Source organism: Hippocampus bargibanti, linkage group LG04 (genome assembly GCF_051943395.1).
Source record: "Hippocampus bargibanti isolate YZ-2025 linkage group LG04, ASM5194339v1, whole genome shotgun sequence".
Taxonomy (NCBI): Eukaryota; Metazoa; Chordata; class Actinopteri; order Syngnathiformes; family Syngnathidae; genus Hippocampus; species Hippocampus bargibanti.
Genome location: NC_142737.1, coordinates 18,304,037 through 18,316,040, shown reverse-complemented (window position 1 = coordinate 18,316,040; position 12,004 = coordinate 18,304,037). Strand labels below are relative to the sequence as shown.

At 40.6% G+C, this 12,004-nt stretch overlaps 1 protein-coding gene across 2 annotated transcripts; it reads right to left on the bottom strand.

Annotated features, from left to right (window-relative positions):
* Nucleotides 1-3,414: 3,414 nt before the first annotated feature.
* Nucleotides 3,415-10,898, bottom strand: vsig8b (V-set and immunoglobulin domain containing 8b). 2 transcript variants are annotated; one of them, XM_088994532.1, is made up of 8 exons: nt 10,784-10,898; nt 10,416-10,480; nt 7,142-7,311; nt 6,819-7,017; nt 6,523-6,678; nt 6,314-6,436; nt 3,869-4,007; nt 3,415-3,798 (listed from the first exon to the last, which is right to left on the bottom strand). In XM_088994532.1, the coding sequence occupies exons 2-8, from the start codon at nt 10,471-10,473 to the stop codon at nt 3,558-3,560; spliced, it is 1,086 nt and encodes a 361-aa protein (XP_088850658.1). In that variant the 5' UTR covers nt 10,474-10,480; nt 10,784-10,898; the 3' UTR covers nt 3,415-3,557. The 2 variants fall into 2 exon arrangements, with proteins under 2 accessions (XP_088850658.1, XP_088850659.1); XM_088994533.1 differs by having other exon boundaries at nt 7,142-7,300; nt 10,784-10,857.
* Between the last annotated feature and the right edge of the window lie 1,106 nt (nt 10,899-12,004).

Sequence of the window (12,004 nt, the reverse complement as noted above, 5' to 3'; positions counted from 1 at the left end):
AGCCGTGACCACGGGAAGTGATAAGGCTGTATTTGCAGTCACACGGCATGCACAGGATATGTGGTCAGTGCGATTGATCCTGTGACTTTGCTGTATTTTTATCAGTGCGCCATGATGGATAAGTGGGACTTCTCACGCAAGCGTATTCCCGCAGCCTGGCCACATATTTACAAACACCAGTCCGCACACTCCCATTTGCATGCTACAAAACGCACATAACCTTTCTACCATGTTGAGGAATAGGTGAAGTTAACTCACTTCTGACTGGGCGATGGGAAAAATCACACAAAGAGTACAATAACCTCTTTTTGCCATCTCTTGTTTATTTTGCATGCACAAATCGTCAAACAGTACATCATTATGGTTCACGAGATATTTGATATCCTGTTTTTCCCCCTTAGAAAAAGCACTGACAGGAACTTAAAAGTTTCCCGATCTCAATTATATACCACATAGAAACAAACAACCCCCCTCAAAAAAATCATGAGAAAGCACTGAGCTTTTCCATTTGAACATCACATACCACCGCAGAGTGAAATTAACAGGAAATGAGGTTCCTGATTGAAACTGCCAGACAAATATTTGCAAGCGCTCGTCTTCATTTCAACACATTTTTCTGGCTTCATTACTGTAGGACAGGCTTCTGTGTGCACTTTCAATCTTTGAAACCATTCTCATTTCAACTTTTGACCATTTAATTTGGGCAAACACTAAAGAGGAACATTTAAAATTCATAACACAGAAGCTCACAGTGTTCAAGTGGACCTTAAGTGAAAAAAATTACAAGAACAGCAACAATGTTTCAGATGCAAATCAAAATGCAAACCTTTTCCTTTTTTGGAATTTTGAATCTGATTCCCAACAATTGTACATTCCAAAAATTATCCACATAAGCCACAATCTACTTGATAGAGCATTACTTTTTATTCATCCATCCGCACGCACACACACACACACACACACACGCACACACACACACGCACGCACACGCACGCACACACACACACACACACACACACACACACACACACACACACATCAATGTATCTAATTTATGATCCGTTTATCCTCAGCTGTCTTCTGTCTTGCCAGCCAATCACAGGGCATCTATTGACGAACAAAGCATCCACGCTCACACTCACACCTAGAGATGATTCAAAGTGGTTTACGAATATGCCGTGCATGTTTTTGGAATGAGAGATTTCATGGAGATAAACCATGCAAGCACGGGGACAACATGCAAACTCTACACAGGAAAGCCGCAATGGAACTGTACACCTCTGCCCCGTGAGGCAGGCGTGCTAAAATAGAACCAAGGTGGCATTCCTTTTTTTATTTATCTATTTAATTATGTATTTTGATTGACACATCCGCTAAGCCATTACGAACCCCCAAAACATGGCTCCCACCCTTCTCCATGCTCATTTATACTATAGCTGTTTATTTTAGAGCACACACTAACACAACACAAGTGAACACAACAATTCAGTTCATTAAAATCAATTGCAATTATTATTATTATTATTATTATTATTAAAAAACGTATTCACTGGCAGATGATGTGCAAAAATGTATCCACTACAGCAGTGATTTTCAACCACTGTGCCGCGGCACACTAGTGTGCCGTGAGAGATCGTCAGGTGTGCCGCGAGAAACTATCCAATGCCCCTTTTTCAAATTAAATTTTTTACAAACATATATTAATCATTTTCTGACAATATTATTTCATTGTCCTGTGTCCGTGCTCAAAAGACTGGGAGGGTAATTTCATATTCGTCCGTGTGGCAACACGTCACTGATTGCCTCTTTCCTGCGAGATGGTTCGTGGTGTGCCGCAAAAAAATTCCAATGTAAAAAACGTGCCCTGGTTCATAAAAGGTTGAAAAACACTGCACTACAGTCCCAGAGTTTTTGTCATTTTCACTCAAATTGCAGGACCCACAAAATATTGAGTTTTAGGACTACATAAACATTCAATGCAGCGTAAGAAACCTTAGACTCTCTTCTTTCATCAGAAAAAAACAGTTAATTCATAAAATATATGGATCTGGAGTTATAAGAGCTAGAAATGAAGGTGGCTGTCCAAAATACAATGCAATTCATAGATATTGGTTTACATAGCGCTTTAACAACAGCTGAAGATCCAAGAAAGAGCTAACACGGAAAAAAGGGAAATGCTGCACTTTGTGGAAGGGGAAAAAACATTGCCAGACGTCTGGGCAGCGCTGTATCGGCACCTACCCAAGAAAAACCAAAACCTGAACAAATTCGGGAGTGGTACTCAATGTCATATTTTCAATTCCTGAGTAAATTGAGCGATGGCAGTGAATGAGTTAATAATAATGATAATGACCCTAAATTCTTATGATAGTATAATTATTATCAAAACATGTAGAGCATGAATACTGTACAACATTGTCAGCAAAAAGTACAGTACATTCAGCACAGGCAAGTGGTAGTAGTAAATTTCATTCATAAGCGCCTTTCAAAACGCTCAAGGACACTTCACAGTCACAAGTTTTTCTGCGGGTGAGCAGCGGCAGCTAAGTATACATACAATAATGTTATACTGTACATTCATGGAAGAGTTTTAGTCTTCGTCTGAGTGCATTATTTTACTGGCCCAGAATTTGTCACTGATGGTCTTTGTGTGCCCTGCTTCCTGCAGCTATTATAAATGCAATATAAAAAGAACCATGATCAGGCTAAATCAAGAGCTTTCGGAGAGAAAATGGTCCGTAAGCAACATGCTGACTGCCTTAACCGGGTGGACACAGAGGGTTTGTGCCCCCACGAGCCATGAGACTATAAAGTAGTTGACCAGTTGCTGTGCAAAAAAAAACCCTGCATACAAGGCAGTGGTGCAACATGTCGCTGTGCAAATAAAAATTTCCAAAAGGCGAATACAAAGCCAGGGGAAAGCGTCTTGTTTCCGCACATCATCAGAATTTTAGATGGCAATTTGTTTACAACAGAATTACATCTACATCCCAAATCGGTTGTTTTTAAGGGGCCAGTCAAAGGACCCAAAGTGCCATCTCTGACGGTTCATTATATCCGACTTTGCAACTCAACGATGAGGTCAAGGAACCAAAAGCGAGATCTAGAATGCACAGTATTCCGCTCTTGAGAATGTTAGTTAACACATTATTTTATTGATCATTATTTTATTGATAAAAATGCACGGAACTGGCTTGAGGCAATGTAAAAGGAATACATCAAGTATAATACAAACTATTTGTTATTTACAACTTTTATATAAATCTGTGCAACATTCACTTAATATTGAGATCTGACAGCAACAGCAACACAAAACATGTACAGTGCATTATGTAGAATGACCAGTCGAATAGATACGGTCCGGTTCTATCAAAGTCTTGCAAGTATCTGCAGATTAAATGAATACCTTCACGGTTGTGTTTAAGAGGCTGCTTGGCACAATTTATCTCGGCAACAGTTTCTCCAACAGCGACACTTCAAAATAAAAACATGTTTGGCACTGAAAAAAAAATGTTTTTTCTGCTTCATTACAGAGGTCTGTTGTGTAAAGTTTGCAGTTACACAGGATAACCATAGCGATGGTCATATTTGAGTGGCGGAAGGGGCTTTCTCATTGAAGCGCTTTGTTTTGACCCCCTGTCACTGTTGCTAGGGTGGCTGCCATTGGACTCATTGACACTCGTCAGGCGGTTCCCCACCGAGCTGTAGGACACCCCTTGGTGGGTACGGTAGCCCAGGACGGAGCGGTAACTGGAGTTCTTACTCGAGGGGCGGCTCTCCGGGGCACGGGTATCCTCCCTGAAGAAACACACGGGTTTCACTCAGAGAACGCGACCGAATGCTCTCAGTATGCTCTCCACTGCAATACCTGATTTCATTGGCAACCTCCTTCTCGTAGCGTAACTTGAGGCAGCAGCAGACCAACAGCCAGATGGCCAGCAACAGGAGGAGGAGGAGGAGAAGAGCACCGATCACAGCCCCGACGATGACACCCACTCGATTGGTGGCTGGAAGACAGGATGTCATTTCACTCGACACACTTTTGTCAGATGTCCCACAGACAACAGCCACAGCATGATAACCGCATCACACAATCCAATGAGATGCAATCACAGAGACGATTCCAAAAAGATCATTATGCTTCATATTGCGAGTATACGTTTAACAATAGTCATGAGGGGATAAGCTATGGAAAATACAACTTTGAATTGCTTGTTTACAACTATGAAGGGGAAAATTACTGATTCACTGCCAGACGATGTCCAAAAATGTGTCCACTCCAGTGCCAGGTGTTCTGTGATTTTCACTCAAATTGCAGGGCCCACAGAATATTGAGTTTTAGGACTACATAAACATCCAATGCAGAGTAAGAAACCTTGGACTCTTTTCTTTCATTAGAAAAAAAAGTTAATTCCTAAATTCTATGAGTCTGGAGTTATATGAGCTAGAAATGAGGGTGGCTGTACAAAATACAATGCAATACATACATATTGCTTTATATAGGGCTTTCACAACAGCTGAAGCTCGAACTAAGCGCTTACATGGAAGATAGGTAAATGCTGCCCCCTCGTGTACTGAAAAAACATTGGCAGAGGTCTTACCAGCGCTACATCGGCACCCAAGAAAAAAAAACAAAAAAAAAAACAAACAAATTCAGGAATGGCGCTCCACGTCACATTTTCAATTCCCGAATTAATTTGTGAATTAAGTGGATGAGTTAAACAACTCACAATGGGAAAATTAACGCACTTCCGTAGGATTCACTTTCGTCGCACATGTACATCGGTTGTGCGAGATTAAAATATGGTAACTTAATGTCAATTTCCTGTGTTTTCATCAAAAACAAACAAATGACATGTGTGAGTTAACCACATTTAATCATGTGCCTGTACAACTGAAAATAAAGTACTTTTTCAGTGCTTTAGATGCATGATTAATCAATTTAATAGAGAAATAATTGAATCTCAAATTAATAATTCACCCGTCCGTTACCCACTTGTCATTTCGTTTAGATAATTCAGAATGGTTTATGAATTAAAGTGATCCAAATACAGTAAAGTCTCGTTATATCGATATCGGATATATCGATAGTCCCGGTTATATCGATACTATTTCTATGCACGCACGGAGAAAATTACATGCAAACAGGGTCGGATATATCGATAGTCCCGGTTATATCGATATTTTTTCGGACTCCCTTGAATATCGATATAACGAGACTTTACTGTACTTGAAAGATTCTCAACAAGCGTTTCTGTTGCTCTCTATACAAGCAGACTGATTTGGTGTTGAATCAAAATAAAACAATGGATCTTACTTGGGAATACAATCATCAATATATTTTCTGGCATGCACCAATAACGGAATTATAAAACATTGATGTTTATCCACTGTCAGCTTGAAATAATGTCCTGTATTTTTGACTAAAGCGATCGAAATTAATATGTGACGAGAAAAATTCGGACCCATTGATTATTCAACAAACCAATCAACAGGTTAATCGATGGCCGCAATATTCTTTTATTGAAGGCCTACAACTGAGCAACAATAATCTTTGTTATCACCCTCTTTTGGGAAAATGTGTTTGGAGTAAACTGATCTTCTGTCTTGCTTATTTACTAAGTAATCCCCCCCTATAATGTCCGGTCGCTCACTTGCATGAAAGGGGGGCCAGCATGGAACTCACAAATTACTGTTGCGGCTTGGAATTGAAGCGGATTTACATTAGAAAGGAGCTGTGAGACAATCTCTTTCTTCCATGGACGCTACAATTTGCTTTCAACATTTAGCTTGTAGCAGATGTGCACAATTCACCATGACATCCCTAATCCACTGGTGAAAAGGACGCTTTGATCCTCTCCTCTTTCATCTACAACTGCTTCATACAACAAAGAATGTGCAGAAAGTGCTTACGATTGAATGACTGTGTCTTTGTGTTTTCATATTTATCTATCTTTTGTACTTTTGACTTCAAGATGGTGCCACAAGAGTAGCTGCCTTTCCAGCAACTCCTGTATTTTATTTTTTCTACTTCTTCGTTTCCTCTTCGTTCCATAAATTTGCTTCTGTGAAATGTAAATTCCTCCACTGTGAGACTAATAAAGGCTGAATCAATCCAAATTTGGGTTCACCTCTGGTGTAGTTTGTTATCCTTGGAGTATTATGACAAAAGGACATCGCTTCAAGACACCTGAGAACCGTTTGAAATTTCACGTAGCTTCAGGAATTAATCAAAAGGCAGCATTTTTGGATTGTAAGATGTTCCTGAGAGGTTCAGAAAGTCAAATTAGTATGGATGTCCCCCTTTACTTACGGTTGTATGCCTGCAGTGCCTGTTTACACTGAGCTTTGCCAACAGGGTTTTTGGCCTCGCACACGTAATTTCCAGCATAGCTGTCTGAATGGTTCTTGATCAAATACTCCCCATTTTGTGTGTCTGAATAAGAGACATCCCAGAGGAACATGTAATTAAGGCAGTGTGCTTTGGCTGTGCTACATTTCAGCTAACAGAAAGTGTCTTACTTAGAGGCACAGCCAGAGGTGGTTTTGCTCCGCCGCTTTCTCTTGTCCATGAATACGTAAGAGGCGAGGATCCCTGGTACGATTTGCAGCGGAGAGTGACCGGACTGCCTTTCTCCTCCTTGCCGTCAATCCAACATTTTGGCACAGACGGGGGAACTGGTGAGGAAAAAAGGAAATCACGCTGTCATTGGAAAGTGGGAGACAGAACGTGACGACAGCTTGAGAAGGACATTCCATTTGAGTGAGAAGCAAGTAAATTTACTGGTAAAACCAGTTGAGGAGAAATTCTTCCTCACCCATAACGACAAGGGTAACTTTCCGCATGTCGACACCTGGCGATTTTTTGACTTTGCACTGGTAGGTGGCCGTGTCTGAAACCTTCAAATTGGTGATTTTGATAGATGCGTCCCCTTGCTTGGGGTCTCCTATAAAGCTCAGCCTGCCAGAGAGGCTGGGGTCATAGCTGTGTATACGCCCTTCGGTGTAGGCCAAGATCTGATAAACAAACAAGAAAGAGCAAAGCAGGTTTTACAACTAACACAGCTCAAAGTTAGAAGATGACATCGGATGGTTGCAAAGACACAAAACCTTCCTCCTACGGTGTTCATAGCACGCCCACCAGTTTGTCTTTTTGCGTCATGTCCGGGCTGACGTTGGACCATTCAATGTCCAGCTCCCCGGTGTCTTGGAACCCGGGGGTGTAGGTGCACCCGATCAGGAGGTTTTCACCCTGGGCCTTCTGGATGGTCTGCGGACCCGTGGATGTCACCTGCATGGCCTGTGTCACATCTATGCGTTCACACAAGTTTGAAACAACTCAGCTGACCAACTTGTTTGAAGCTGAGAACAATTTTGTGGCTACTGATAAATGTGAGGCTATGTTTCAAACATCTGGTATCAGTTTTTTTAATGGGAAAAAAACATTCAGTAATTTTGTTGTGCCGAATATCAGATTCAGTATTTGGTTAAAAAAATCATATTGACAGCATTTATTACAAAGAATTACCGTATTTTACGGTGTATAAGAGGCACCGGAGTATAAGGTGCACTTCCAATGAATGGTTTATTTTGAAACTCTTTCCATATATAAAGCGCACCGGACTATAAGGTGCACCTTCAATGGATGAAAAAAGTTTTCCAAATATAATATATAAATATATTTTCCAAATATAAGGCACACCACATTAGAGTAGAGGCTGGAGTGAAGCACGACATCTTCCACAGAGGGAAATGGAGTTGGTGGATGGTTACAGTAGTTGCGAGACCTGTAGTGGTTCAATATTAGTTCAGAAATAAGGCGCACCCGCGTATAAGGCTCATCAGGGTCATCGTTTGAAGAAAATAAAGGCTTTTGGGTGCGCCTTATACCTCTGAAAATATGGTATTTGTTATAATGTGCAATTTATTATTTTGATGTAAAGACAAATAATTTCCCATAATAATTAGGAAACAGACAATATCTAAATGATGCATTTTTTATTTCTGCCAGTGTTCACAGTGTCAAAAGATCATGACCGCAACATTCCTGAGAAATTACAGTTGTCCCATTATTAGTGAACTACTCCGAGAGGCCTGCGGACTATCCTACCCTGTCCTACTACTCTTCTACTCAATCAGAAAGATCACTATGAAAATAACAACCAATACAGCTAATGCACAGCATTGTGTATGTGTCTAAAAATCAATACATATACCGTACACATATTCGCAGTCTAACAATGTTATCAAATAACCATGTAAACATAACTAATAATAATAAATAATACATTTTATTTCAAGCGCCTTTCAAAACACCCAAGTACACTTTACAATAAAAACAATAAAACAAAGCACATAACAATAAAACCATAAGTAAAATGATACATAATAAAATAGCAGATAGAACTATACATAACTCAGACTAACTATATATAACTCAGAATGGTATACAAAAATCTTCCCCCAAATAATTTGGAAAACCCTTGAAATGGTGAATACTTTTTTTTTTTAAAGAGGGGTTAAAATTCTATCAGAAGCTGATTCATAACACGTAAAGTAAAATACATAACTTAATTTTCGTGGGTTTTGGGTGTTGGACTACTAAAATAAAATATTATTATTATTTGATTAGTTGATTTTCTGAGAAATGTTGTCTTACTGCTTGTGATGAAATCCACCTGTATGTATCTACATGAAAATGCAAAAACACGATGTCAAAACAATATTTTTAAACAATAAAGCTATTGCTGCAGACAAATACACAATACTTTTAACTGACAGTGTTTATGTTATCACTATTAGGCGGATTTCTTACTATTCTTGTTCTCCGGTTTGCAGAAGCTAAAACCACCATCGACGTGCAATGAGAAGACAAGTGAATATCTTTAAAATGTATGACAGTTTTTGCTTAATGGCATTCAAGCTCAAGGCCCGCACTCCTAAAAAGAGTGGAGCACTGCTTTGAAAGTAATTGACCTCCATGCTGTAAGTTTTAAAACATTTGTCATATGATTGTGTTGACATTATAACCTATGCCACCTCTGTCCATACATTCTTCACATTTTGCAGTCTTCAGAACTATCGCGTGTGAATGTATTCCCAAAAAAAAAACGAGCCCTCAGACACAGTACGCATCTTAAGTCGACATTTTATGGAGGCGCAGAAGACAACGGCACTCTGCATATTTAAACTTCTAATGTCGTCATTCATCTTCGCCCCATTTTCCCATTTAGATCTTTCGACCTTGCCTAATTTCTAAATGGAGAATGCTGATAAATCCAACCAGCCCCTCTGCTGACACCCCTCGCTGTTAAATCTCCTCACAAAGCCTACGAAGGCACCTTAATGCTATCGCCACAAACAAAGTACACTGAGTCATTCATTAGAGCCTGAAAGTGACAAATGTGATAAAGGCATTCTGGGAAAAATTCAGATTATTCAGTCAAATGTTTACAGCTCGAAAAGTACCTCAGACCGCTTTGAGCTAAATGCTGTCGCCTTAAGATGATGTGTCTTACAAGCACGGAGGCAACTAAACCCGTCATGAAATGTGATGAATTAAAGACTTGACAGGATTCAAACGCACTGGAAATGGCCAGGCGCTAGGCACGATGGACCAATTTATTCAGAATAAATACAAATGAATTAGATGATGCAATATGGAAACTTTGGCGTTTTAAGCTTGGTCTTGTTTTTCTTTGCTCAGGGAATTCATGAAGAGCTACAAAGGTGGTCTGGGCATCCTGCGACATGACACCACACCCGCACGCTTCAATGCACATCTGCAATGCACATCTGCAAAGCAGTCGACGTTACCTTCACTATTAGATGTCCAAATACCGTATTTTCCGGTGTATAAGGTACACCCAAAAGCCTTGATTTTCTTCAAAAGATGACCCTGTTCCTTATACGCGGGTACACCTTATGCTGGACGTGAAATAATCAGAATCGGAAATCCTGTAATTTAATAGTCCCACAATGGGAAAATTTACAACAATATTGAGCCACTACGGTCTTACAACTACTGTCGGCAGCACCCATCTCCATTTCCCCCTGTAGAAGAAGTTGTGCGTAACCCCATACTCCACTGTAGGATCTTATAATGTGGTGTGTCTTATATTTGGAAAACCTTTATGTATCTATATGTTATATTTGGAAAACCTTTTTCATTCATTGAATGCGCACTTTATAGTCTCGTGCGCCGTATATAGGAAAATGTTTGAAAATACACCATTCATAGGGGTGGGGGTCTTTTTACTCCGTTGCGCGTTATACACTGGAAAATACGCTACGTGAATTACCGACTAGACTGTCTTCCTGTGCGAGGCCTATTCAGCCTGTCATTGTTCAAAAGCCAGTTGCTTGTATAAATAGAAAAGGCTCATAAATTGGATGACAAAAATCATCTGACTCACCTGTCTTGAGATGAACACTTAGCAGAAAAAACACCGTCATTTTCAGCCACGGCTCCATCAAGCGCCTGAACGCCGGGAGAAGTTGGGAAATTACTTTTGTATGTGTCACACGCCATGTTTTCTAGTCATGCGCCTCTGTAAAAGGTTCAGTTGACTTCTAAGAACGCCGTCTTGTGTTTGAGGAAAACCTCATTACAAGCACCCTCCTGCCTTGTTGAAGGCTGAATAAACCAGAATCGCAATGCTAATCAAACAGTAGTAAGAGAAACAGCCTCTTTCGTAAACACAGCACTTTATAGTGTGATATTCTGCAGCAAAATAGGGAAAGGTTATATTTAAAAATCATAATTTTATGATCACTACCGTACCTTTCAAGAGAGAAAGCACCCCCAAATGAATGTTGTTTTGTGGAAGGCCCACCAGAGGTTGACTTCTGGTGAAGTGTGCAGATTTAGCTGTCAGATGAAACTCAGCTGTAAACACACCTTCTCTGTCCAGAGGGCACCTCATGGCCACTCCCACGCTCACATCCAAGAAAGGTTTGTATTTGATGTGGGGGTGTAAAATAGAGCGCGAGAGTGCTAAATTATGAATGCTAATCAAAGCCATTAATCAGAAAGCAGCCTTTGAAATGAGTTTGATATGTCTTCTTGTCTACAAATGTATTCGGAGCAGGCGTTGAAGGCAGAGATGAGGAATCGCCTGCCTCGGCGTTGTGCACGCACACAACTATGTTGCTGCACAAGTTCTCATGCTCTCATGTGCCCTCTGACTTTAACGACTTTGTTCACAACAAAGTTTGGCGTGTCTTTCAGGGGAGCCAGAAGACCAAAATGATTTCTGTACTCAATTTTGCTTTGTATTTTCAACAGCGTGCGGGTCAGCATTGGGGAATTTAAAGAGAAGTTGTAAATTCTTTGAGCAGGAGACTGTAAACACACCCTATTGACACACCTTTTTATGAATACGCTTTGTTGTTAGTGTGCCCACAGAACAAAGACGGTAAGATGTTTGTGTGTGTGTGTGTGTGTCCGCCCTCACTGCCAAGGAGACACAAGCGCACATCTAAGACTATCTGCAGCACTGAGCGACAAATGAAGCCTTTCCTTCATAATCAAGGATCTCACTTGTTTTCCTGTTTGACTTATCATTTGGTCTCCACTTCTTATCATCCGTGAATGATTTACCGGAGCTTTGACGATTTGGCGCCGTGGGTTACATAACCAGCGTGATACTACGGTACACTACGATTCACTGCGGCTGATGATGCCCAAATGAAAAGACTAAGTTGAACTTATCGATCAAATGAGCGCGTGCGGCATGCAGATGACGTGAGCAGTGAGCATGGCGGTAGTCATTAAGACAGCGGAGTGCCGACTTAATGTGATTCTGGCAATAATGTTCATTAAGGAGATGAACAAATTAGTCACGCTCAGTGGGAAGCTGGATCACTGCATCAGGAATCACAGACTCTACTCTCGCGTTCCCACCTGATCCACATGAAGACTTCACGGGTGGTGGGGCGCATCGATAAACCTGTCTATTTATGTGAACGTGAGCGACTCGGCAAATGTCAAGAGGATAGGAAT

Bases quoted from the DNA above. Each gene is read 5' to 3' on its own strand.
- vsig8b (XM_088994532.1), bottom strand. From the start codon at position 10,473: ATGGAGCCGTGGCTGAAAATGACGGTGTTTTTTCTGCTAAGTGTTCAT. The intron at 7,018-7,141 runs GTGGGCGTGCTA...TTTGTTTATCAG, and splicing joins TGACGCAAAAAGACAAACTG to ATCTTGGCCTACACCGAAGG. The intron at 3,799-3,868 runs GTATTGCAGTGG...GTGTTTCTTCAG, and splicing joins GAGGTTGCCAATGAAATCAG to GGAGGATACCCGTGCCCCGG.